The following is a 24955-nucleotide window of genomic DNA, read 5'->3' as shown; positions in this document are numbered from 1 at the left end:
TATCATACAGCATATGTATAGAACATGGTAGATAAGCTCTTTCTGGGGAGAATTCAGTATAATAATTGAGCAGGGTTAGTCTGTTTCTTTTAGGCAACCTTATCTGGCTTCTGTAGGAACAAGGTGTTATATAGTCTTATGGTCAGCTTTTCCCGGGATGTCCTTCCTCTGCAAGATAGCTCAGCAAATATGTTAGTTTCACAACTCAGCAACCTCTTTCACACTATTCCGATTACAACAACCCCATTTGTTAACTAAGCTATCTTTCCCCCACTAGTTTAAGATGCCATCTTTACCTTTTACTGTATTTCACACATATTTCAATCTTTTTCTGGACCACTCTGTCCAATTGGTCTATCTATGACCTATGAACCAGTACTTTAAATTATTAAAGGTTGATAATAATATGACTTTTTAAAATATGAATTGACCCTAAAATATAGACAGTAAAATTAACTTATATTTTTTCTAAAGTAATTTCTTATTTCAAAATCTTATCTTCTTTCACTTTACTTAAGAGGATAATCAAAACTTGATTTCAATGCTGGAAAGAATGTCTATGAAGATTTTCAAAGTCCTCCACTTCAATGAATATTTAAAGAGCCCTTCATTATACCTTACCTTTTAGGCCCAATTTTCAAGGATCTACTTTAATCCTTCACACATGTCCTTTTCTTCACAGTTGAATTTCCTGACAACCAACCTAGTCGAAAGAGCATCTCTAAGTAGAGCTCAAGGATCCCCGCTTTTGGCATGTTTAAGGATGTCCACATGTCTTTGTCTCAATGTGATTTAGTGCTTTATCTCCTTTTGCCTTTTTTTCACTTGAATTATTGGATAAAAAGTCTACTATATCATTGGAAAGAGAAGAATTGATCAGCATGTTTAAGGAACTTGACCTTATGGAACTGCATACAGAATGGAGCATTGACACCTGCAGAAAGCTGAATGACAATGAAAATACTACATATCAAAACTAAAGCCAATCTTTGCTATTCAAAATGCTAGATTACGTTTTACAGTAAAGATATTTTCAAGCTTGTCTTCAGTTTCTTAACCACAGTAAGCAGATTATTTTGTTATTTTTTTCTTGAAACTATGTTCTTTTTTATTATTATTATTCACATTGATAATTCAAAGGAAGTCATTAGTAGCTTTTGTTTAATGTAAAAAAGAACCCCACTCACTCTCCAAAACAACCCAAAAAACTTGGGCTTAAATCTGTCATTAGGAGCCTGGTTTATATTCCCTTATATTTTTATAAGGGAAATACAGTGCAGATCTCTCTAGAAAGCAGTTTTTAAAGAAGGAATGCTGGGCAGGGTGGGAGAGAGAGTTTATCTGCAGGATATTTTAAAATTTGTATCCAATAATTTCAGTACCAGAAGTCTTTACTGCTGTTGTCTTTTATTTCTACTGGTTCTTTATGATGAGTCTGTGGTTCCCTTTTTGACTGATTTACTTTTAACCTTATACTGTTCTTTGTCTTTGAATAACTGTGTTAGAGGAATCTTAAGCCCAGGGAATATTCGCATTTGCTTTTGCAAAGTACCTCATGGATCACTCCATGAGTAAGATATTTTAGAACACTCAGGGGATGTGAATCTGGCTACATGTACACACAAGGGCTGTCATGTGGTTATAACATCTTGGACTTGATTCATTTTTCTCTTGCTCTGAACTTCACAAGGCACCCCGAAGTCCTCTGGCAGCTGGAGAGAGGGGGACAAGTTCACTTCTGGTTTTTGCCCAATCCTGAAATGGGTAGCCCTTTGAGATTCCAGCTTTAAAAGGAGAGGGTCTCTCATTAGATGCTCCCATGGAGCCGACCTATGCCTTTGAACTCTGTATACACTGCCCCAGCAGGTTGTCAAAACCAACTTTCAAATTTGCCTGAATCTTCAAATGCCATCAGGCAGCAAGCAGCTTCATCAGTCACTTACTTCTCTAGGATTACATTTCACTGTGATTTCAACCTAAAATCTTTCTATGATCTTTTTAGCTTTTCAGTGAAGATTTTAAAAATATTTTTATTATACCTGTCAGTTGCTTTAACCAGGAGATTTTGGTTTCAGTAAACTTGCCCTCTCACTTCCTATAAATAGAACCCTCTGCTCTCAAACCCATCTAGTCAGGTGCCTCCACTTCTTTGCTGAAACTGCTCTTGACAAGATTATAGAGCTCTACATTCTTGCTAAACATGATGATCAATTCTCGGTCCTCATCTTCCATTACCCAACAGCAGTGTTTGATATAGTTTATTACTCTATTTACTTGGCTTTCAGAATAACGCATTTTTTTTTTAAATTTTCCTCCTACTTTACCAGGCTGCCATTTTCTCTTCTTTTCTTCCTACTATTCCTTGGTAATAATGTCTTCTGCTACTTTGTCCTCACCTCCCTGAGCATTGAATGTCGCAGAGGCCTACCACTCTTCTTTCTGTCCTTTTCACAGTCACTACCATGGTGAAATCATCAAATGAATGACTTTAAACATCGTTCTATAGACTGAAAACTCCAAATCTTACATGTTTAGTGTGGGCATCCTCAGTGTAATCCAGACTCATGTCTGTAACAGCCTACTCAAAATTTCCACTTGGATGTCTATTCAAGCTCTCAACCTTAACACGTCCAATGGAGCACATGTGTTTCCTCCTCATATCTGCCTGGGACTGAGACATGAGAGAACAAAGGAAAAAGAAGGAATGTGGGAGATCTCCCTTTTCTCTGAGCTTCAAGAATCGCCTTTCCTGACCTTGATCCAGAACTAGAGGGATGCTTTTACTGACCATACCCTGGTGCCCATGTCTAGGTTTCAGACTAGGGGAAATAGGACAGAGAGCCTTGCCGCCAGTTCAGTAGTACCTCAAATTTCGGTCTTTCCCCCAAATCTACCTGCTGTGATTTATTCACCAGCATCCTCGGATAGCTATTTTATGCTTTCTGTCCAAGTTTAAAGCAATATTCAGTGGGAGACAGAGGATGGAGTCTACTTACTCCATATTACTCAGAACTGGAAGCCAGAAAAAAAAAAATTTATTTTTAGACAGCGTTGTATTTTTCCTAAGCTAACTACCTTAAATTTTCTTATACTAACTCCCACAGAGGTTCGATTTTTTTCAGATGTTTTATCATATGAATCTATTATTTTTTCTATTGATTTTACTTTTATACCATAATCCTCCATTTAGAACCCTTGGTCCTCCACCCATTTTGGACTTGTTCTCTAAAATTGCCTGCATCTTTGCAACTGGCTCTTCTTTTCACTAATTTCTTGATTTAATCCACAGTTTGGTGAAGCATATCCTCCAAAGCTTTGTAAGAAAGGAAACATAAGAGGTGGACTTCATGTCTTTGCATGTCTGAATGTCTTCATTACCTGTATATTTGATTGGTAGTTGACCAATTACAGAATTCTAAGGCTGTGTAAGGGACAAGTTAATCTTTCTGGAAGCAGGTTTTCCAATATTACCCTTGTTTCTAGCCCAGTGCTTAACCCCATCCCCTACCATGCCTATGTACCTAAGTCCTCAGGCTTTCCCAGTCAATTAATGTCACTAAGAAAGATAACTACTCTCTTTCTCCATCCTTGGTGGGCAGGTATCTATTGATGGTTTTCTGTGTCTGGAATGAGTGTGGGAGTTCATCTTTTCATAGACGGATTTTCAAAATAACTTCTTGTTCTCTCTGCCCCCCTCTTTGCACACTCCCACCTCCTCCCTAAACCTACTACTTCCAAGTGCTCACTCCTTGTAGAGTACTCTGGTACAAAATAGCTCTCTCTGAACTCTGTTTTCCAAAGTCCTGCTGCTGGGTACTTTCCAAAGTCCTCTTGGCTACCCTGCCCCTTTTTGTAGTTTGTTTGTGTGAGTTTCTATAATTTTTATACTTGTGCTATCATTTTAGTAAGGCTTTATGTAGGTAAGAAGAAAGCGTAACTGTTTAATCAACCGCGTAAACCAAAAGTTTGTATCAATGTATTTAGGTGAAGGTAAAAGAAGAGTAGGACTTGGGCATAGTCTTGTTTTATACTATTTAGAATTGAAATTTGTTCTTATGTCCACTCTTGTTCTTTTCATGACATTGTAAATAGTTGAAAAGGGCATTAATAGTCAGGCATCAGCATTGAAATTTAACAATCTGGTAAATCAGAAGCTTCCCACAGGTAAATACATTACACGAAATTATCTTTTAAATAAAGGATGTTCAGAGTTGGCTTAGAAGAGTTATAAATAGAGTCAGGTTTTCGTGTAAACTAGAAGATTCAGTAACTTCTTTCTGGAAAGTATGTATTTCCAGAAAACTGAGGTGTGTAATTTGGGAGTAGTATGATACTTATTGAACATAATGTGAAGTTAGAGTTTGATCAATTCTAAAGGAGCTAACCTTGATTAGTTCATCATAGTGCCTATGATGTTACTGTGTTATTATGAAGCTTTCACATGAGAAGAATTCTGAGATGAATAAATAATGAAAGTTACTGTGCCTCAGTGTCAGAAGTTCTCCTTCTTAATGTCATTGTTCACACAGTTCCATTATTGGTTTTGTGCTGATCTTAGCCTATCAATAACCAACACTGTGTCTGGGCCAGCCCTTGTGGTTCTTATTATGATACCCTTCAGCGATAACCAGTAGGATATTTGGGAGAAGAAATAAAAGGTTTATTACTCACAGGACCTAGAAATTACACAACACACCTGAGGCCACACAGTAAGGTCACAGGTAGAGTGAGTGCATGGGCCTCAGTTTTGCTTTTATTGGGGATGAGGGTGGGCCTAGTGTTTCATGGGTTCACTCTTTATTGGTGAATTTAAAACATAAGAGTGGGAATTTAAAGCATGGGAAGAAAAAATAAAACAAGTAGCTCAAATGTCAGTGGTTGAAATCAACCAAGATCTCTGAAACAAAGGAGCCTCAGTGATGGGAGTCCACTTGGCTCTTTATCTAGTCCATGGCTGCAATGTGCTTATTCAAAATGTGAATGCCTCTGTGAAGTGGATGCTTCCCAACCAAAGCCTGAGTCAGGCATTTGTGTTACAAAAATGAAAAAATAAAAACAAACAAGCAAAAAAACACTGTCAGGGCTTACACTATAGTCCTAATACTGTTTTACCCACTTTGCTTTTCTAGAGATGAGAATTGAGAATTTATATTTAATATATTTCTAAATATCTTAGTTTTGATTTGATTATGAATTTTCAGAGTCTTGGGTATTAAAAAGATCAATGAACCATGAACTACTCAAGATTATTTGGTTTGATAGTAATAAGTAGCTATGATGCATGACAGAACTCCAACTGATACCATGAAGAGAAAAGAACAAATTGTTGGAATTCACAGAAATGACCGAGGTGTTGGCAAAGGCTTCATAAAATGGCTACATGCAGTAAGTGATCTTCAAACTGGCATTAAGTGGGTAGGAATGTGAAAAGAGATGCTTGCATGCTTTTGGCAGTCACAGTGTTTTTGTAGGGGTGATGTACTCGGAGACGTAGATTTGCTTGTTGTTTCTGCCACTTCTTAGCTGTGTAACTTGGGACAAATCTTTTACCATCCAGTTTTTAGTTTCTTTGCTGATTTATAAAAAAAAAAAAAGGAATGGACTGAAATTTTTGAAGATCCCTTCCAGTTATATTACTTCTGCCTTCCTTTGTCGATGAGTGTGTAGGCTGAGAATGACTCTTGAAGGGCTTTGTTACCTATTTATGTGTTTGAATTTACTAAGTGGGCATTGGGGGTGGACTGGGAAGATAAGATGGAGAGAATGTCATGATTACACATATTCATTATGAAAGTGGTTTCTCACCAAGGGTTGTTATCCGAATTACCTGTGGAGCTATTCGAAAATGCAGTTATTTATGTCTGTGACCCCATTTCTACAGATCCTGTGGTAGGAAAGTATTATGAAGACCTGAAGTCAGGGAGAGGTTGGGTGTTGAGAGTCCAGTTATGCGGCTCCACAGTAATTCATCTGAGTGATAATAATAGAGATAAAGGAGATATCAATGTTTATTCCTTCAGAAGTAGATCATGATCCTCATATTCCTCCTCATCTTTTAGGTTTCCCTTAATCATCGACTTTTCTTACCCTTCCTAGTGGTTTTTATTCTACCATCATAGCATGCTAGGTATGTTCACATCATAGGAAATATTCACTGAGCACTTACGATCAGCCATGTACTGTGCACTTTACCAACTTTATGCCATGAAATTTATGCAAAAACTCCAAGTTTGCAGAAGTGGTTGATTACCTGTCAGCTAAATGTGGTTATGATACTCACTTTATAGATGAGAAATCTATGGCTTGTCCAAGATCACAGTATTAGTATAAGAGAAGGGTTTTAAATGTGAAGTCTTTCTGATTCTAGGAACCAAAAATTTAACCACTAAACTGTACTGTCATGGATCTTGGAGAACTGATTGCACTTACTGCCAGAGTCCTTGCTCATCTCTTCTCTTTATTCCTTGTTATCCCCTTCCTGAAATATAAGGCAACATCGAAAGTTGTTTCTCTAAGAATGCTAGTGCATACGTGATTGAGAACAATGAATGTGTCCACCACACTATTATGTGTGTAAAACACTGAAAAAATACATGTACAAAAGGTGTTTCTAAGATATTGTTAACCTTAAAAAACAAAAGAGCCAGTTATTTTACCGGCAAGATAGGTTTATTCAGGAATAACAGAGAAACTGCCAGTTGGAACAAGCAAACTATGGTGAACTATAGGCAGATCTGAAGAACAAAGGAGTTCCCTTTTATAGATAGAAAAAGGAAGTTGGGAGAGGCCACACTGAAGAGCTCCCATGTGGCAACGGCTTCTCATTGTCCGGGCTGTTGCTGGGCAAGTTCTTCCTTCCTTCTGCTAGGCAATATAAAGTAAGCTTCCTCCTGTTTGGGGTATGAGTGGTAGTGTGTGAGAGCTCCCCCTTCAGGCCTTCCCTACTTCATTTTAAATGAGGTTTCCTTTATTTATCTTCACACTATTCTCAACGCAGTAGCCAGAGTGCTCCTTTTAAACTTTTCAGACCATCTCACTCTTCTCTTAAAGCCCTCCACTGTAACCCTCCAATGCCTCATTATCTCACCTAGAATAAAAGCAAGTTCATAATCATAATGGCTTGTGGGGCTCCACATGATATACCCTTATCATTTCATGGTGTCGTTTTTTGTGTCCACTTGACTAGGCTATTGTATCCAGTTATTCAAACAAACACTAATCAACGAGTTTCTGTAAAGGTATTTCATAGATATGGTTAACACTCCAACCCATTGATCTCAAGTAAAGGAGAGAGAAGTAATTATCCTCAATAATGTGGGTGGGCCTTATCCAATTAGTTGAAGGACTTTTAGGAGCAAAAGGCTTCCCAGAAGAGAAGTGATTCTGCCTCAAGGTTATGGCTTCAGCTCCTGTGTGAGCTCCTACCTGCCACCTGCCCTAAAGGCTTCAGGTTTGCTGGACCCCACAGACATGGGAGCCAATTTCTTAAAATATATCTCGTGTATATATATATATATATATATATATATGTGTGTGTATATGTGTGTATATATATGTATGTGTGTATATATATATGTATATGTGTGTATATATATGTGTGTATATATATATGTATATGTGTATATATATGTGTGTATATATACGTGTGTGTGTATATATATACACACATATATATATATCCCCTATTGCCCTATTGGGTATAGGATAGATAGATACTGTATAGATTATCTATGTATCTGTTATCTATCTATCTATCTATCTATCTATCTATCTATCTATCTATCTATCATCTTCTCTGTCTGTCTTCATATCATATATATGTATCACATGTATATATGTATCATATATGTACTATACTCCCTCTCATATCTTATATCTTTATTCATATCTGTCTGTCTATCTATCAATTATCTATCATCTATCTATCTATCATCTATCTATCCATCCATCTACCTATACCCAATAGGAGACATAAAGATATGGATATCTTTCTCTATGGATATAAAGATCTATATCTCCATTTATCTATCATCTATCATCTATCTGCCTGTCCATCTTTCTGTCCATCCATTCATCTACCTATACCCAATAGGAGATACATGTAGATATCTTTCTATATAGTGATAGATAGAGATATTTATCTCTGTTTATCTATCATCTATTTATCATCTATCTATCATCCGTCTGTCTGTCTATCTATCTATCTATCTATCTATCTATCTATCTATCTATCTATCTATTGGGATTCTCCAGAGAAATGAATATGGCCTATTGTTTCTGTCTCTGTGAAGAACCTTGACTGATAGACCTCGCCTATCCTTCTCTCTTTGTTCCTTCCCTTCACCTTGCTCTAATCACACCAGCCTCTTTTGTAGGTCCTCAAACATACCAACTATGCCCCTGCCCTAGGGCCTCTACTCTGGCTGCTCCATCTACTGGACCCCCTCCCTCAGATAACCCCATGGCTCTCTGCCCACCTCCTTCAAATACTGCTTCAGTGACACCTACACTGAACCACTCTATTTAAAATTGCAGCCCATCCCCTCTGGGCTTCCCAGCTCTCCTTACCCTGCTACTATTTTCTTTTTTCCACTGTACTTGTCATCTTCTGACATACTACATAATGTATTTATTTGTCTTAGATATTGTTTATCGCTTGTATCCACCACTTGGATATAAGTCCCATGAAGGAAATAATCCTTGTCTATTTTGTTGACTGATGCATCCCAGGTGCTTAGCACAGTAAACACCCAATGACACTTGTTAGAACAGCAATGAATGAGGAATCTGTGGGGGTAGATAGGGGGCCCATGCATCTGAGATGGGATCTTGGGGTTGGTCAGCTGAGGGCTTTGCTTAATGAGTGGGGTCTCTGTGGCAGTGACAGGTAGGACTGGCAGGGTCAGTGGTAGGTGAATGGCATCAATGATTTGGGCATCTCTGTAGGGATCATTAAGGAGACTCTGGCTGTCAGTAACTGTGGGAGAGGATACCTATCTTGCCCAAGGTCACTCATCTAGTAAGTGGCAGAGCTGGAATTGACCTCAAGAAGTCTTAACCTCAACATTGTACAATTTCAATATGTGAAAGCTGACCGAAGGAAGCATATAGTGGCAAGGGCAAGCCAAGGTCTGTGAATCCTGGAAAATTTTCCCTTTCTGGAAAGTCAGAATGGGAAAAAGAACACAGGAGTTGATATTATGGGTCAGTTCAATATTCAAGAGCTTTGGTAGAATAACTGAATGATAATTAATCTGCCAGATTATCTCAGGAAACAGCACATGGGACCATGATACTCTAGACTAATGTACCCTTCCTGCTATTTCTGTTTCTGAGTCTGCAGGCAAATATGAGAAAGAATCACAGCCAGATGCAGGTGCTGGGAAAGGCCAGGGTCCACAGCAATGTTCCTCTAAGTGTAGGGAGCTGGTGCCCTGCAATGATGACTTTGATATTGGTGTATAGGCTGAGAGAGGAAAGATACAGGGGGCAGAGAGACCAGTTAGACATTTTCCTGACATAGTAATCCATGAAGGAAGTGATGAGGCTGAAAATATCCAAATCCAGTCCTTTCACGAACTTGCCTCTCTACACCCTGTCTGCCTTTTCCACCCACCCAGTCTCTCTCTTTTCAGAGCCTTTTTCCATCTTGATTCCTGCCCTTTGCTCCACAGGTCGAAAGGTCATCTCTGAAATGCCCAATCTATTTGTCATCGCTATCACTACACTACTCTATGTCCACACTGAAGCGGGTTTTCCTTCTCAAAGCCCAAGAGATGGAAAATATTTACAGTTAGAAAATTTTTATATTTAGAAAAAAAGATGTCACTGTAAAAGAGTATTCCCAATGGAGGTTTCACTCTCTTAAATGATGGCAGAAAGATTCACTTGGAATTGTGCGTTTATTCCATTTTAGGAGTCTTGCAGATTGATAATTATATATAAAAAAGAGAAAACCCAAGTCAAACTTTTGAGAAAAGTTACATTTATTTAACCAGAATCACTGAATAAAAGTGAGAGACAATGAGTATAATGACTTTGGGGAAATTTTCCAAAAAAAAAAAACCCAAAAAACCCAGAATGTAATAAATGTGACAAAGCTGTAATAAATGTGTCAAAAATTCACAATAGTGAAAAGGCATTAGAATATAATTAATATTAAAAGGTCCTCCTATACAACTTGCAACACAATGGACACATTGAATAGGTGAGTAAAAGCTTATGTCGAAATGTAATCTTACTCTGCATTAAAAAAACTCACACTGGAGAGAAATACTGATTGTCATGTGGAAAAGCCTCCAATCCAGAACCCCATTTCCACTGGAACATAAAGTTCATACTGGGGAGAAATCATTCGAGGGCAACGAATGTGAGAAAGCCTACAAATAGAGCTCAGCTCTTATTCGACATAAAAGAAACCATGTGGGCAGAATGCCTTATGGATTCCAAATATTTGAAAAAAAAAAAACTTTATTCAGGAATTCAGATTGATAAATTGGGCATCAGAGAATGCAAAACTATGCGTGCAAATAGCAGAGGAACTTCAGGGAGTTGTGAGCCCCACTGAGTATCAAAGAAATGACCAAAGGGAAAGACCTTACGTACACACTGACTGTGGAAAAGCCCTCTTCTAGTAGTCAAACCTTTGAATGCATTCAAGAATTCACAAGCGTACTAAATACGATAATGCCTTTAGGAATAGAGCCACTGCAGACAGAATGGGTTCATGCTGCAGACAGATGTGAGAAGGCTGTAAGAAGAAGACAGAACTCACTGTGCATCAGAGAATTCACATCAGAAGCAGGTAGGAAAGAAGGTAGGCAGTGAGTAGAAGTCCTCAGCAGGAAGCCAGGACTCAGAGTGAGAAACCTCACATCATAGACCATATGAGGAGGAATCCTCCAAATGTGGGAAAGCTTTTACTAAGAAATCATCTGAACTCTGAGTCATAGAGTTTAGAATGGGGAAAACCACAAAAATATGACAAATGTGGAAAATTTCAACTAGAAGCCCAGACTTATTGCACATCAGAGAATTCGTAGTGTGAGAAACACCAAGAAAACAGTAAATGCAGGAAAACCTTCATTTGAAGATCAGAGCTCACTGACTCTCTACAAGTTCATATAATCATATAGGAGAAAAACTCTAGCAAAACACTAAGATGGAAAAGCCTTCAGCAAGAAAACACACTTCATTATATATCAGAAAACCCACTCAGGAAAGAAGCTCCATGAAATAATGACTTTAGGAAAGCATTCAGCAAAACGTGAATTTATAATTAACATGGAAGAGAAACAAACCCTAGGAATGCAACATGTGTGAAGGAGAATCTGTGCACCAAAATATTACTCTGACAAGAAGCCCTGTTCATTTAAGGAACACAAAAACACCTAGTCCCGAATTCAAAACCTTTACGCTCCAGAGAGTCTGTACAGGGAAGGGTCTCTATGTTGTATGGTACGGTTGAGCTCCAAAATCAGTGTCAGACATTAGATGCTAGAGCATTTACACTGATAAATAAAAAGAGTCAGTTTTAAATTTAAATTGTACCCTCAAGGAAATAAAGTTCCATCACTTAAACCAAGCTTTTTATAAAAAATAAAGTTACCGAAAAATGAGCATCCATGCATCTGCAGTGCAAGCATCTTTCTCCCCATGCCTCATGCTCTCCTTTCAGGGAAGACTTCCCAGAGAGTATTGGAGAAGAGTTTTTATATCCATCCTATGTTATCCACTTGGAACTAACCCTCACCATGGACACAACTCTCTGTCACTGGTCTCAACCTGGAACTCCTGGGCACAGTCCTTCAACAGGTATCAGAGGAGGGCAAATGCCACCCTTGTTAGTTTATTCTCACACCACCACCACCATACAAATGCATCTGATTTTCTTAAGGTTTCAGGGGTCATTCAAAGAAGTACAGATGGGAAAGGAAAAAGGTCATACTTTGAGTGTGAGATGCTCCAATCCTAGGGGACTAGATTCTAAGGAAAATGCCTTTACACAGGAATCATCTTGGGGTGCACCCAGTCCCTCTGCTCACTGCCATATCCCCACAGGCCCATCTTCCCTCACATAGTTCTTCCCAAGGCTCCATCCCTCTGTGCCCAATTTGCTCAGTCTGGAGTGCAGACCTACAGTCTCTTCTTGTGCAAACTGCTCCTCCTGACCCCAGCTCTGCATCTCATTCTGGTTTGTTGCACTCTGCCCAGTCCCTAAGTTCTGGTGGTTGATAAACAGGTGGAAGTCTTACACTGGCCAACCCCAGGGTCTCAATGCAACCTCTCAACCTCAGACTAGAGCGTGTGAGTGTGGTCCCTCTCTAGAAGTACAAGTCTCTGGGTGGCCATTTCCCGACATGAGTAGAAAGCCTTGTGTGCAGTGAGGAAGTGTGATGCCGACAGGCACAGAAAAGCAGAATAACATGGGCTCGTGTGTCCAGGTCCTTCTGGAGGCCAGCCCATGCTGTTTGGGATGGCCTCCATGAACACCCTCCTCTGATGCTGTCTGCAGGCCTGGACCCCTCACAACTTCCACTGTGAAGCAAGGGAAAGAAAGGAAGAGAGAGGAGGGCACAACTATCTCACTACTTAGGGGCCTCTGTGTCCTCGCCCTTGGGTGGGGCTGCCACCGTGGAGGTCGCCTTGAGGCTCCGCTTCCGCTTCTGCACGTTCTGCTCCGGGTGGAACAGGATGACGTAGGTTTTGGGTACATAGAGCATGCCGAGGGACACCGATGCACTCAGGCTCAAGGACACAGTCAATGTGGTGGTTTGGATGTAGATCTGAGCCATGGAGGAAGGGACCAGGTGGGACTGTGGCCTATTCTCTCCCGCCTCCACCCACGCATAGCCTTGGGAATGAGCACTTAGAAAAGGACAACTGCATAAGCAAAGGCCCTGTGGCATGAAGAAATGGTAGTCACAGTGTGGCTCTCATGTAGGCAAGAAGGAAGGTGAGTGAAATGGCACTGAGTGGACCAGTGACTGAAGGAAGAGTATTTTATTTACAGAGAGTGACACCTGGGAAAATGCTGGGTCCAGATGCCTAAAACATACTAAAGCATGGTAATGAATGAATGAACATGTTTTCAAATGTACAAATGAATGAATGAACCAAGATTGAATAAAGGAGTAAATGGGCAAACAAATGGATGACAAAGATGAATAAACAAATGTCTACTATATATATGAATAGATGAATGAATAATGATCAATCAAATGAACCAATAGATTAATGGATCAGCAGATATAAAGTATATGAAGAAGTAATTGAATAAAAAGTTAATTGATGGTTAGAAGCATGGATGAACAAATGAATGAATGAACAAAGGAAGAGGTGAATGACCAAATGCACAAGCGGAGGGACACTGGAAAGACAAATGAACGAACAACTATCTAAGTACATGAATGAGTCAACCAACCAAGCAGTCATTCATATGTGTGGCCCAGCTCTTGGGACAACCAAGCCCTTCCCTTCTGCAGACATGCAGGAAACAAATATGGTAGTGAGACCAACAGGAGACCCCAAATTACCTTTTCAGCTGACTGGGCCGTGCCAAAGAAGATAGGCACAAAAGCCAGCCAGATGATGCAGGTGGTGTACATGGTGAAGCCGATGGGCTTGGCCTCATTGAAGGTCTCGGGCACGCCACGGGCCTTGATGGCATACACTGTGCATGTGACCATGAGCAGGAGACTGTAGCCAAGGCAGCCAATGAGAGATAGATCTGACATGTCACACTTGAGTACCCCTCTGGCTTGCTCCGGATCCACTGTCCGCTGCTCCTCATAGTCAATCACGCTGTGTGGGGGTTGGGCCCCCAGCCACGCCATCACTCCCACCACCTGCAGGAGCCAGCACTATGTCAGGGACACACTCAGCCTAGCCACCAACTGAGATCTCTGGCAGGTTAGGATCCCTTGAGGCTCTTGGCCTACTGGGTATGATGCTTAGGCCTGAAAGATGCACCATGGAGAGGAGAGGGCCATCTGGGAAGGAACTAACCTGGCAAAGGCCTGTGACATGGTCCAGTGGAGAGAAGGGGTTACGGTGGAAGTAAGTGCTGGCAACATCGGGGCTGCTTGGGTAAGGGGCCCCTGGATGTTCTCTTCCTGCAGTCTAACCACTACTAATGCCATTTACTGAGCCCTACAAGGTACAGTGACTGCAGGTGGGATCGTGACCCTAAATACATCTTCTCCATGTACAGAATGGGACTCCTCATATCTGTTGTGAGAACCTGCTGCCAACTCGGAAGAAGAGCAGTGTGCGGACTACTGACCAAGGGCCAGGCCCAGCAGAGACAGTGTCTGCTCACACTCCACCATGCAGACAGCACCATCTCCGTTCTGCAAATGTGAGCACTGGCTTGACCCCATCTGGCAATATGGCAAACCTAGTTCCTGGAGATCCCTTCCTTCTCCAGATCCAGAGAACTGCTGAACTAGATGTCATGACATCATGGGTAACAAAACCCTCAGTGCGGCCTACACTGGGAAGGCCCTGCATGGAGGGCAGTGAGAGTGTGGGCTGATGCTGGGCAGCTGAGGAGGTCATCTGAGTCAGATACAGGTCCTACCAGGGAGAAAACGGAGTTTCAATTCTTTCAGGGTTCAGTTGACAGTATTAAGTTCACTGTTTCACAAAGAAACAGCTGGATGCCGGTGCCCCTGCCTTGGCGACCCACTTCCCTTGCAGGAGGGCGCAGGGAAATGGCTACCCTAAGTGATGTCCCTCTCACAGGAGAACGGGAGAGCCCTACCTCCTGAGGCTGTGTGTGTTTTAAACATGCGAACCAAATAGAAGAGTGACTCTCTGATATTCCAAGTGGGGGTCAGGGGCCCCATCACTGAGGAGCCTGGGGACCCACCTGCACGGAGGTGAGGCTGAAGGTGATGACGAGCTGTGAGGTGGGGCTGATGAAGGGCGGGGGTGTGACAGAGCGCTTCCCCTGCTCGAAGATGCGGTAGATGCGGTTGGTCTTGGTGAATAGGGCAGAATAGCTGAGGGTGGTGCCCAGGCCGAGGAAGAGTCGCCGGGCCGCGCAGACAGCCGCCCCGGGCTCAGCCACCATGAGAAAGGTGATGGCGTAGATGAGGAAGATGCCGGTGAGCAGCACGTAGCTGAGCTCACGGCCCGAGGCCCGCACGATGGGTGTGTTGTTGTGCCGCACGAAGGTGGCCACCACAGTTGTGGTGGCTGTGATGCCCAGCACGGCCAGCAGGAGGGGAGGGACAGCCCAGGGCGAGGCCCAGGTGAGGCGGACCACGGGCGTAGCACGGCAGCCCGTGCGGTTGGGCGTTGGCCGCATGTCGCCGGGGCAGGCCTCGCATGTGAACTCGTCCACCTGGAAGCGGTAACCGTCACAGGCCTCACAGTGCCAACAGCAGGGCACACCCTTCACCATCTTCTTCCGCTCGCCCGGCCCACAGGGGAGGCTGCACTGAGACGGTGGCACCTCCCGGGAGTCTCCCAACCACTGCAGAGCATCCACCTGCGACACAGGACACAGAGCCTGTGACCTAGGCCACCTGCACTGGGGGGCCCACCTATCCCCTCCCCCCCCAGATCAGCCTGTGACACTCACATCCAGCCTGAGGGTCTCCGCCCACTGGCCTACTGCCTGGTAGCCTCCGCTGCCCACACTGCCGTTGGTGGCCTGGTACTGGAAGATGTCATACCGGCCAGGCGCATCCCCATTCTCATTGAACATCACCGGAGTTCCCGCGCTGCCTGGAAGGAGAGCCTGGCATCCTCAGCTACTTCTCCAACCCATCTCAGCCAGCCTCCTGGAGAGGCCAGGGGCCCGGCCAGGATAAAGGCCACGCTCAACAGGTACATGCAAAGATGCTCAACGTCATCAGGGAAATGCCATCAAAACCACAGCCAGGTACCACCTCATGCCATTGTCCAAGCCACAGAACATAACAAGGATCAGCATGAACCAGAGAAATTGGAAGCCTTATGCATTGCTGCTGGGAATGTAAACTGATGCAGCCACTGGGGGAAACGGTATGGCAGTTCCGCAGAAAACTAAACCACCACGTGAGCAATCCTATTTCTGGGTATAGACCCAAAAGAACTGAATGCAGGAGCTTAAAGAGATACTGCTACACCTGTGTTCCCAGCAGCATATTCACAATAATCAAAAGGTGGAAGCAACCCAGGTGCTCAGTGGCGGTTGAATGAGTGAATGAAATGCAGTCCATCCACACAATGGAAAATTATTCAGCCTTTAAAAGGAAGGAAATTCTGACACATGTACAACATGGATGAACCTTGAGGACATTGTGCTAAGCAAAATAAGCCAGACTCAAAAAGACAAACACTGCGTGATTCCACTCACATGAGGTATTTAAAGGAGTCTGGATTATAGAGAAGGGAAAGTAGATGGTGGGAGACAGGGACTGGGGGAGGGGAATGGGAAGTGGCTGTTTAACCAGAGATAGTTTCAGTTTTGCAAGATGAAAAGACTTTTGGAGATGGGTTGCACACAACTGAACTGCACGCTTAAACGTTGTTAGAATGATAAATATATATTACGCTATGTATATGTTACCACAATTAAAAAGGAAGAGACAGCTTAAGTGTCCAAGCAAAAGGATGAGTTCAGAGTTGCACAAAGGTCTGAGCGTTGGCACAAAATTTGTACTGATTTGAACAATCGGCTGTATTTCTTTTAGAAGCTTGTTCTATCAGCTTGGAGAGCTGGTCTAGAGTGAATTAATTTGCACTGTTTAACAAAGAGCTTGGCAGAGAGAAGGTGCTCAAAATTTGGTGGGAGACCTGAGTTTTAATTATATAAAGGATGGTAACTGTACCAGAAGGGTAGAGTTAACCCACAAATCATGAGCACAGCCAAGTCTGTTTAGGTCTTTTTAGAAGCCCTGAGCACGTGCCAGGCCCTCTGCTAGTACCAGGGCACACATAGCTTATGTCTTGTGCTCAAGCAGCGCAGGGCCCAGCTGCGGCAACATTGGGAAGCCTGAAACTCAGAGTGGGCAGCATGTCCACAACGTAGGCGGTGCCTCTTCACTGTCTGCCTTGCGTCCCACCTGTGCCCCGAGACACCAGATGTCTCCAAGCTCTGTGCAGTGGAGGCGAGAATTGTGTGTGTGACCTGTTAAGGGTTCCAGGCATAAGGGGTCACAGAGAAGTTCTCTAACACCTGAATTTTGCAAGATGGGGCAGGGGATGCTGACACCTGGGGAAGGAGGAGTATTAAAAAGTAGCTCCCAGAACTTGGCTCAAGTAACCAGCTCACAGGCCCAGGTGCTCCCTGACCATGCTGCCTCTCCATCCTCTCAATCTTGACTCATCCCAAGTCCCACAGAAAAACTCATCCCAGTGGGCTTCCCCTCACTCATGTAGGGGCTCTCTTACCCACTCACCATTGAAGCGGACAGCTCGGATGTACTGTAGCAGCGTCCGCCCGTCAGTGGGCTCCATTGCCGGGCACAGGCCCATGTGCCCAGGACAGAGTGCCTGGTGCATGCTGTGCAGGGCGTGGGCAATGGCGTACACAGCATCGATCACAAACTGCACCTTCCCCTCTTGCTCATAGGTGGAGTCCCGGCCAATGCGTTCCTCACCTGTCCTAGGAATGCCCAGAGGAAGTATGCCCGGCCCCCGGATGCCCAACCTGGCCTCCTACCTCTTCCCTCGCCTCCCTTGCCACCCTGGGCAGCTCTCACCTGTGCATTTGCGGGTAGAATCGTCAGACTGGGTACCTGAGCTGATCAGTTTGCAATTAAAGTTCTCTTCCCAGAACTCCGCAAACCAGATGTTCCTGCGGTTGTTCTCCAAGGAGCGGGTCATGAAGTACTGGTCAAATCCTGAGAAGGAGGAGGGAGCAAGGTGGCGACCATCTGAGCCAGCCGACGTCCCGTGTTCCTTCACCGTTTGCTCACTTTGCAGCTAGGAGTGGCTATGCGACAAACTTCTGGCTCATGAGTTAAAATCATCTGGGGACTTCAGGGTAGAATTTGAATCCTGATGAAAACTCAGAGCCTCACCACACAAAAAACTTATGCTGCCCTTTCTTTCCTGGTTAGGATGCTGCTGTGAAGCTGTAATGGGTGGAGCTTCGGCAGCCTCTTTGTAAATGTGATGTTACAAGCATGAAGACACATAGCAACCACAGTTGAAACAGAAGCAGGGAGAGAGCTCAAAGCTGTGAGAACATGATTGACCCATTGCCCCAAATCTGAGGTTGCTTTCTTTCAGAACTCTTGTCTTGTGATGAAATGCCTCCATTGCTAAAACTACCCAATGTATTCAGTTGCAAGTGGTTTGCATTCTAATGGAAAAAAGAGTGTGAGGGTGGGTGGACACCCCAAGAGGCATCAGTGTGGGTGTTAGGGCTCAGCATTATAAGGATCCCTGCTTCATAAATAGCCCTGAAGCCTCTCATCAAGGTGTCTTCAGTTCAGGCTCGGAGAAAATGAGCAATACTGCTGTAAAGTGAACATTTCTGCTGGATTCTTCCAGATAGTCATAGGTGGGATGGTGGGAGAGGGTGGGAGATGGGGAAAGCCTCATTGCTTTGATCAACAGGATAGTATGTCCCCCATCTTTGGTTTCTCTCCCTCCCACACCCACCCTCAAGTCACACAGTGCCTTTGGCAGAACCAGAAAACAGGTGTTGAATTAAAAAACAAACAAAAAACATTAACAGTTCTTCGCCCTGTGTCGTGAGTGTGCTTTTCCTCATTTGCCTGCTCATTCAAATGCTGCTTGGAGGGGTGTAATGACAGAATCTCAGACTCATAGAACCTGGCAGTCCTAGAAGGAACCTGGATCACAGCACGATTTTACAGACGGGGAAAATGAGTTCCCTAGGAGGAAATGGTGGGGAAGGACAGTGGGGTAGGGGCGCAGTGGGCATCCCTGTACTCACCATCGATGGAGGCTCTTTTGGGCAGAATGGTGACAGCCCCCACTGCCACATCCTCTAGGTTCAGGATGGGTGAGGTCTTAGCTCCCCAGCTGTCTGAGCCAACCCACAGGAAGTGACCAGTCAGGTTGGCCTGGCGGGCAGCCTCCAGGACCCTCCTGGCAGGAATGGCTGGAGTGAGTAAAGGCCTGAGATCTTCCTCCAACTCACCCTGGGTCCATTCCCATTCTTCTCTCTTCATCTATCCCATCCCACATCATTCAGTAGACTCTCATTTATCAGGAAATATGGGGTGCAGGGTGTTTACAACATGTGCCTGGGCTTCTTGGGTCGTTGGGGGTCCAGCCAGGCTCTGGCCTAGGCCTGCCTTCTTGTACTCTGCACTGTGCCCACTTCACGTGGCCTGGGAGGGAGCAGGGCCACCCGTCTCTTGCACAGCCTCCTGCTGGCTCTGCCCCCGGGGTTCCTTCCCTGGTGCTGGTCTTCTGTACTTAGATCTGCCCACAGCGTCCCCCTAACCCTGTGAATTATAAAACTGGACATTTTTTTTTGTGTTGTTTCTCTGGCTAGACTTGGAGCATTTCCACCTAGACTGGACCTGGTTATTTTCTAGGGGCACCAGACAGAGATGGCAACAGGAGAAGTGTGCAGGGAGGAGGGGGAGCGAGAGAGAGTGAATGCGTGTGGAAAGGGAGGATATGCGTGTGCGAGTGTGTGAGGAGGCAGGGCCCCTGAGGAGAGCCTCTGAGGAACAGTGACCTAAGTGCCCTCTGTCCCACCTGATGTCATCCTCATTGGCAAAGATGATGATGCCCCGGGCGTTGGGCGTCTCCATGAGCCGCCTGATCACCTTGTTGAATTCTCCAGGCTTCGGTTCTCTGGGAATCTTGATGGACTGGGCAATACAGACCCCCCCTGGGTGTCGGGGAGGCCAAAGTCAGCTTTCGTCCATCCCACCCACCCACTGGGGGTTCCACTGGACATAGCTGTATAGTGTGATCACTCAGGGGCCTGGGACAGGGTCTGAAGGGATAAAGCTTAGCCTGGATCCCACCTGCCAGAACATGAGGCAGGGGCTGAATCCTCCAAAGGAAGGGGCACTCATCCACAGAGAACTTCATCCAGGCTCCCGCAGTGGACCCAGTGCCCCTACCTCATGGCTCTGCCCCATTTGATGGCCCCTGGCTCACCCATCTGTAGGCTCCCTGGAGCCTCCAACCCTCTTGCCCCAGCTCACCAGCCTCACGTGAGATCTGTACAAAGGCCTCGACCCCGCTCTCGCCGTAGTTGCCCTCGGAGGCCAATGTGGACACGTAGTTCCATCCCAGTGCCCGCACGATGTCCACCATGGCCTGGGCCTGGTAGGAGTCAGGCGGCACCACTCGGGAGAAGAAATCGTAGCGTGTGGAGTCACTGAGCTCAGGGGCCGTGGAGGCGTAGCTGATCTGGGGGATCTGGAGGGGAAGGAAATCCAGACTGTGGAGAGAGGGTCAGTGACCCCTGGAAGGAAGGGCCATAGGGACTCTGGACATGGCAGATTTGAAGCAGGGAGCTGAGAACCAGCTGGAGTGGCCGGAAGGTGTGGGGAAAGACATGCACCTTGCGACTGGGTTTGATGGAACAGGGGAGAGAAAGAGACCATCATAGACGGGTGCACAGGGCGTGTCTGGGCTAAGGGGAGGTGGGAGCTCAAAGCCAGCCTGAAGCCAATCCAGCCACTAGACTCAGGCTGTGTCTTCCTTGGAAAGGGACATCTTTGTCAGAGGAGATAAGTTTTCCCAGTTCACTCAAAGGGGTCATCTCTGTGGGTGGGGACAGCCCCAGGAGGGGTCAGAGCAGGAAGGGGAGCTGGGCAGGGGCACTTGACTCAAAGCTGTGTCTGGCCTAATGGAGGGGCTTGTTGGGAACTGTGTTTATCTGTGAGTGTCAGAGTGATGGATGCCAGAAATGAACGGGCCGCGCTGGTCCAGGAGAGGCAGGCAGTACGTGTGAAAGGAGACGGGGAAGGCTGAGGAAGCTGGAAGAGGGGCCTGGCAGAGAGAGGGGCAAATCAGAACCACAGAGAAAGACACAGTAACAAAGGAAACAGCAAGCGAGAGCTGGCGAGGAGGTCAGGCAGGGGGATGGTTCTGGAAAGAGGGAGCTGGGTGGGTCTAGGGGAGCGGGGTTGCTTTAAGAAAGACAGAAAGAAAGTGAGGAGTGCTGTGAAGACCTATGGAAAGGGGAAGGTACGGCAGGAGGGAAGAAGGATGGACAGGAGAGAGGAAAAGAAAGGCAAAGAAAGAGGGGAAATCAGAGAAAAGGAGGCAGAGAGAGGCCTGCTGGCTGCAGTACAATTAATTAGTGGAGACTGTGGGTACTCTGGCAATCCAGACACTTTGTTTGTCTCCAGAAAAGCCTCCCCATGCAGGTCGACCCTCATTTAAAATGCCAGGATGTGGTTGAGAAGTGAATTCAGAAGCTCTCATTCTTGCTTCAGGACCAGGAATTACAAAACAAGCCGCAAGGAAGCCAAATCTGGCTCATGGTTATGCTTCGCACACTGCATTTTATTATTTCAATGTCTGAATTAGTAACCAGTGTCTAAAATGTGGGGATGCAGCACCACCTCAGTCTTGGGCTGAGCTGGCGGCAGCGGGCCCTGGGCTCACAGGGTCTTGCTCACTCAGCTACAGTCCCCACTCCAACCCTGAAGCCCTTGAGTTTGAGATCTCTGCATCGATCTAGAGGGAGAGAGACAGAAACCAGAGTTGCAGGCAGGGAAGGAGACAGAGCCCACAAATGCGAACAGACATGGGCTGGTGAGACAAAGACACCCCCTCCTTCCCTCCCACACGCACACACACACAGGGCAGCCACACAACCCCTCTGGGTACCTCTCTGAGTCTGTATGCTCTGCACCAACGCTGCCATCCAGCGGAAACTGGGATGGGAGGAATGAAGTGGATGTACATGATGGAATGGGGCCCAAAGCAAACTTCCACCTAGTGCCCATTGGGTAGACACAGAGGCCACTCCTGGGAGAATCCCATAAACTCAAGAAGGACCAGACCCTCCCCTAGCCAGACAGAAGCAAAGCCTTCCTCTTCTCTCAGAAAGACAAAAGAACAGAGCCAACCGCACCTTGCAGAACTCCAGCAAAACTGTCCCAGAATTCCCCCCGCTGCCGTGAGTGTACAGAAAATCTAATGCCAAAGGACCCCAAATCCCTGATTCCTAGGGCCCCTAAATCACTACCCCCCAGATCTCAAGGAAGGTGCTACCTCCCACAGAAGACAGTTCCCCAAAGATGAGGGCTCGCAGGGCTTGTCCAAGCATCTCCAACAGGGCAGGGCGCTGGAGAGGAGCACTCTAGAAAGGGGACTCTAATGTCACCTCTTTCAGAGGTCCCTTAAGAGATCGCTAGAGATAGACGTTTTGAAATTGAATTTAAATGAAAGGAGGAGCGAGGTCCCAGAACTTACCGGCCTACCCACCACCCAGAACAGCCAGCAGCTGTTTCAGCTGCCAGTTGTTCCACCGGGAGGAGTGCCCTGGTCTCAGGGAACACGTGCTCGTCGTCACCCAGAGCTCTCCGCAGGGCCAAGGGGCAGACCTCCGTGCACGGTTGTGCAAGTTGTGGCCAAAACGAGGACATTGGCACAAGCAGCGCGACGGAGGCTAAAGTCCACTCTAACTGCCCTGTCAGCCCAGGAGGCACGTTTCCTTGGTTCACAAAAAGGGCCTTGCGCGCGTGCGGCAGCGGGCTAGGGAGCTGGAGAGGCTGGGTGCACCCGACTCCGCTGCGTCTGGCCAGACGCCCAGGCTTTCTTTGAAGTAGCCGTTTATGAACAAGAATGATTTCTGCAAGGACACAAGACCTCAGGGCGAGGGCAGGAGAGAGGGGTTGGACAACGAACGCGTCCCGTGGCCCTCACCGCAAACAGGCGCAGGACGTTGGCGACCATGATGGAGACGGAGCTGGCCGAGGCGCCCACGACAGCCACCACGCGCTCGGGGGGCGCGGCGGGTAGCGGGGGAACGCCGCCCGGGCAGCGCACCGCCGCTTCGTCGCGGTCGCCGCGGCCGCGGATCAGTGCCTGCACGAAGCTGAGTGCCTGCTCCAGCGCGTAGGTGTCCCGCGAGCAGGTGTCCAGCAGCCGCGCACCCAGGCGCACGCCGGGCAGCAGCTCGGGGTCGGCGTTGACGCGGTCCAGCGCATACAGCATGGCTTCCAGTCGGTGCACGCCCTGCTCCTTCTTCAGCGCCCCGCACGCCCTGCCCGCCGCTCCCCGCGCGTGCACAGGGAACAGCCCGCCCAGCGTGAGGCCGCCCGCCAGGCGCACCGAGCCCGCTGCGCCTGCTGCGCCCGCGTGCGCCAGTATCAGCACCAGCAGCGGCGGCAGCAGCAGCGCCAGCGACGGCGGCTCCAAGGTGCTCCGGGGAGGGGCCATCGGCTCGCCGGCTGCGGGAGGAGACCCGGCGGGGAGGAGAACAGGACCGAAGAACACTCTGAGAGCTTGGCCAGCGACAACTGGGGGAACTGGAGCCCCGGGCCTAGGGAGAGGGGGTCGCGCAATAAATGTTGGCTGAGTCAGAGAAGAGGTGGGACAGCAACTCCGCCACCTTCTCGGGCTTTCCCCTCGCTCTCGACACTCTCTGAACCTTACCCCTGCCCGACTACTGTCTCCAACGCGCCAGCCCCTCCCTTCCCCGACAGTCCTGGGCCACTCTACCTGGGGCCCATCCCCCACGCACACCCAGGCTCGCTCTGTAGCCACGCTCACCTGCTCCAGCCGCTGTCGAGTCAGGAAGCGGCGGTGACAGATGCAGAGAGCCCTATCGAGAGAGGATTTAAGGATTGTGGGGAAGGGATGAGAGTCCGCTCTGAGGGCGGGGGAACCCCTCCTGAGCGCGGTGTGCGCAGACTGGCTCTCTCACATCTTCTCCCCTCCAGCTCCCTGGGCCTGTTTCCTCCGTGTTCGGATGTGTGTGTGTGACCTGACTGTCTGGCTGTCTCTCCTGGGCTGTCTCTGATACATACGCTCTGTCCTGTCTCTTGGTCTCTTTGTCTGTTTCTCTCTAGCTCTGTCTCTATCTTCACTCTCTCCTCTCTTCTCGCTGTCTCTTTCTCTTTGTCTCTCTCTGTCTCACCCTTTCTCTGTCTCTGTCTCCCTCTCCTTTGTGGCCACCAGTCTCTTGACTCCAGCTTCCTAACGTACTCCCCAGCTGTTTCCTTGCAGAACTCTGCGGGAACCCCTTGAGTGCAGGGAGAAAGGAGCACAAACTGTGAGTTGAGTGACTGGGAGACGGGGGCTGGGCAGCAAGCCAATCTTTAATGTCAACAAGGACCCTGCCTAGCACACTCACAACAACCCTGCAAAGGAGAGACTTTTATCATCAGCCCCATTTTGCAGATGGGGAAATAGAGACTTAAGGAGTCAAGTGACTTGCCCAAGGTCACATGGTTGGCAAGTGTCAGCATCAGGATTGGCACCCAGATTGGTGTGAAACCATCAGCCCGCATGGCCTGTGATGGAGAGGGAACAGGGCCAGTGTGCCTTACAGCTCACAGCCCCACCTCCGGCAGCTGATGCAGGGTCACTCAAGGATTGCTCCTGTGGTCCTTTGCAAGCCCTCCTGGGCTCTGGGGTCTGAAGTGGTGACTCACACCATGTGAGGCTCTGTACCTGACTCTACCCATCTCATCGTTGAGGGCCAGAGGTGAGGGAAGTTGGCGAAGACACTTACCATCAGCTCTGTCTGAGGCCCTGATTTGGCTCTCTGAGAGCAGAGGGCATCCTGGAGACAGGTGGTGAGCTCTTAGCACTAGGGATTAGCAGGCTTGTCCTGCGGGGCCTGAGCTGGCTTGAGCTCCATTAGACAGGGTGGATTAGGGCAGCCACAGGGATTTGGTCAAAGCTGGCAGTGGGAGCAAACAAAAGCCATGTCACTCTTCTATCTTCCCTCACCACATCCAAGGGCCCCAATAGTCCTGTTTCCGGAGCCGTCCAGGTACCTCTCTCTGACAGAGGCTGGGTGGGAGTCAGGAAACCTTGGTCAAGTGTGATCTCTCCC

At 46.8% G+C, this 24955-nt stretch overlaps 1 protein-coding gene across 2 annotated transcripts; it reads right to left on the bottom strand.

Annotated features, from left to right (window-relative positions):
• Positions 1-10684: 10684 nt before the first annotated feature.
• GRM6 (glutamate metabotropic receptor 6) lies at positions 10685-23812 on the bottom strand. Of its 2 annotated transcripts, none has more exons than XM_039880272.1 (10): positions 22816-23812; positions 20136-20352; positions 19678-19813; positions 18902-19056; positions 17697-17837; positions 17394-17594; positions 15590-15735; positions 14873-15496; positions 13536-13847; positions 10685-12785 (listed from the first exon to the last, which is right to left on the bottom strand). In XM_039880272.1, exons 1-10 carry the CDS (start codon positions 23329-23331, stop codon positions 12588-12590), a joined length of 2646 nt encoding a protein of 881 aa, XP_039736206.1. In that variant the 5' UTR covers positions 23332-23812; the 3' UTR covers positions 10685-12587. The 2 variants fall into 2 exon arrangements, with proteins under 2 accessions (XP_039736206.1, XP_039736204.1); XM_039880270.1 differs by having other exon boundaries at positions 12705-13847; positions 22816-23434; positions 23665-23812.
• Positions 23813-24955: the final 1143 nt, after the last annotated feature.

Source organism: Pteropus medius, unplaced genomic scaffold (genome assembly GCF_902729225.1).
Source record: "Pteropus medius unplaced genomic scaffold, Ma_sr-lr_union100, whole genome shotgun sequence".
In the NCBI taxonomy this organism is placed as follows: domain Eukaryota; kingdom Metazoa; phylum Chordata; class Mammalia; order Chiroptera; family Pteropodidae; genus Pteropus; species Pteropus medius.
The sequence above is the reverse complement of the archived record's forward strand: the minus strand, read 5'-3'. Positions and strand labels throughout refer to the sequence as shown.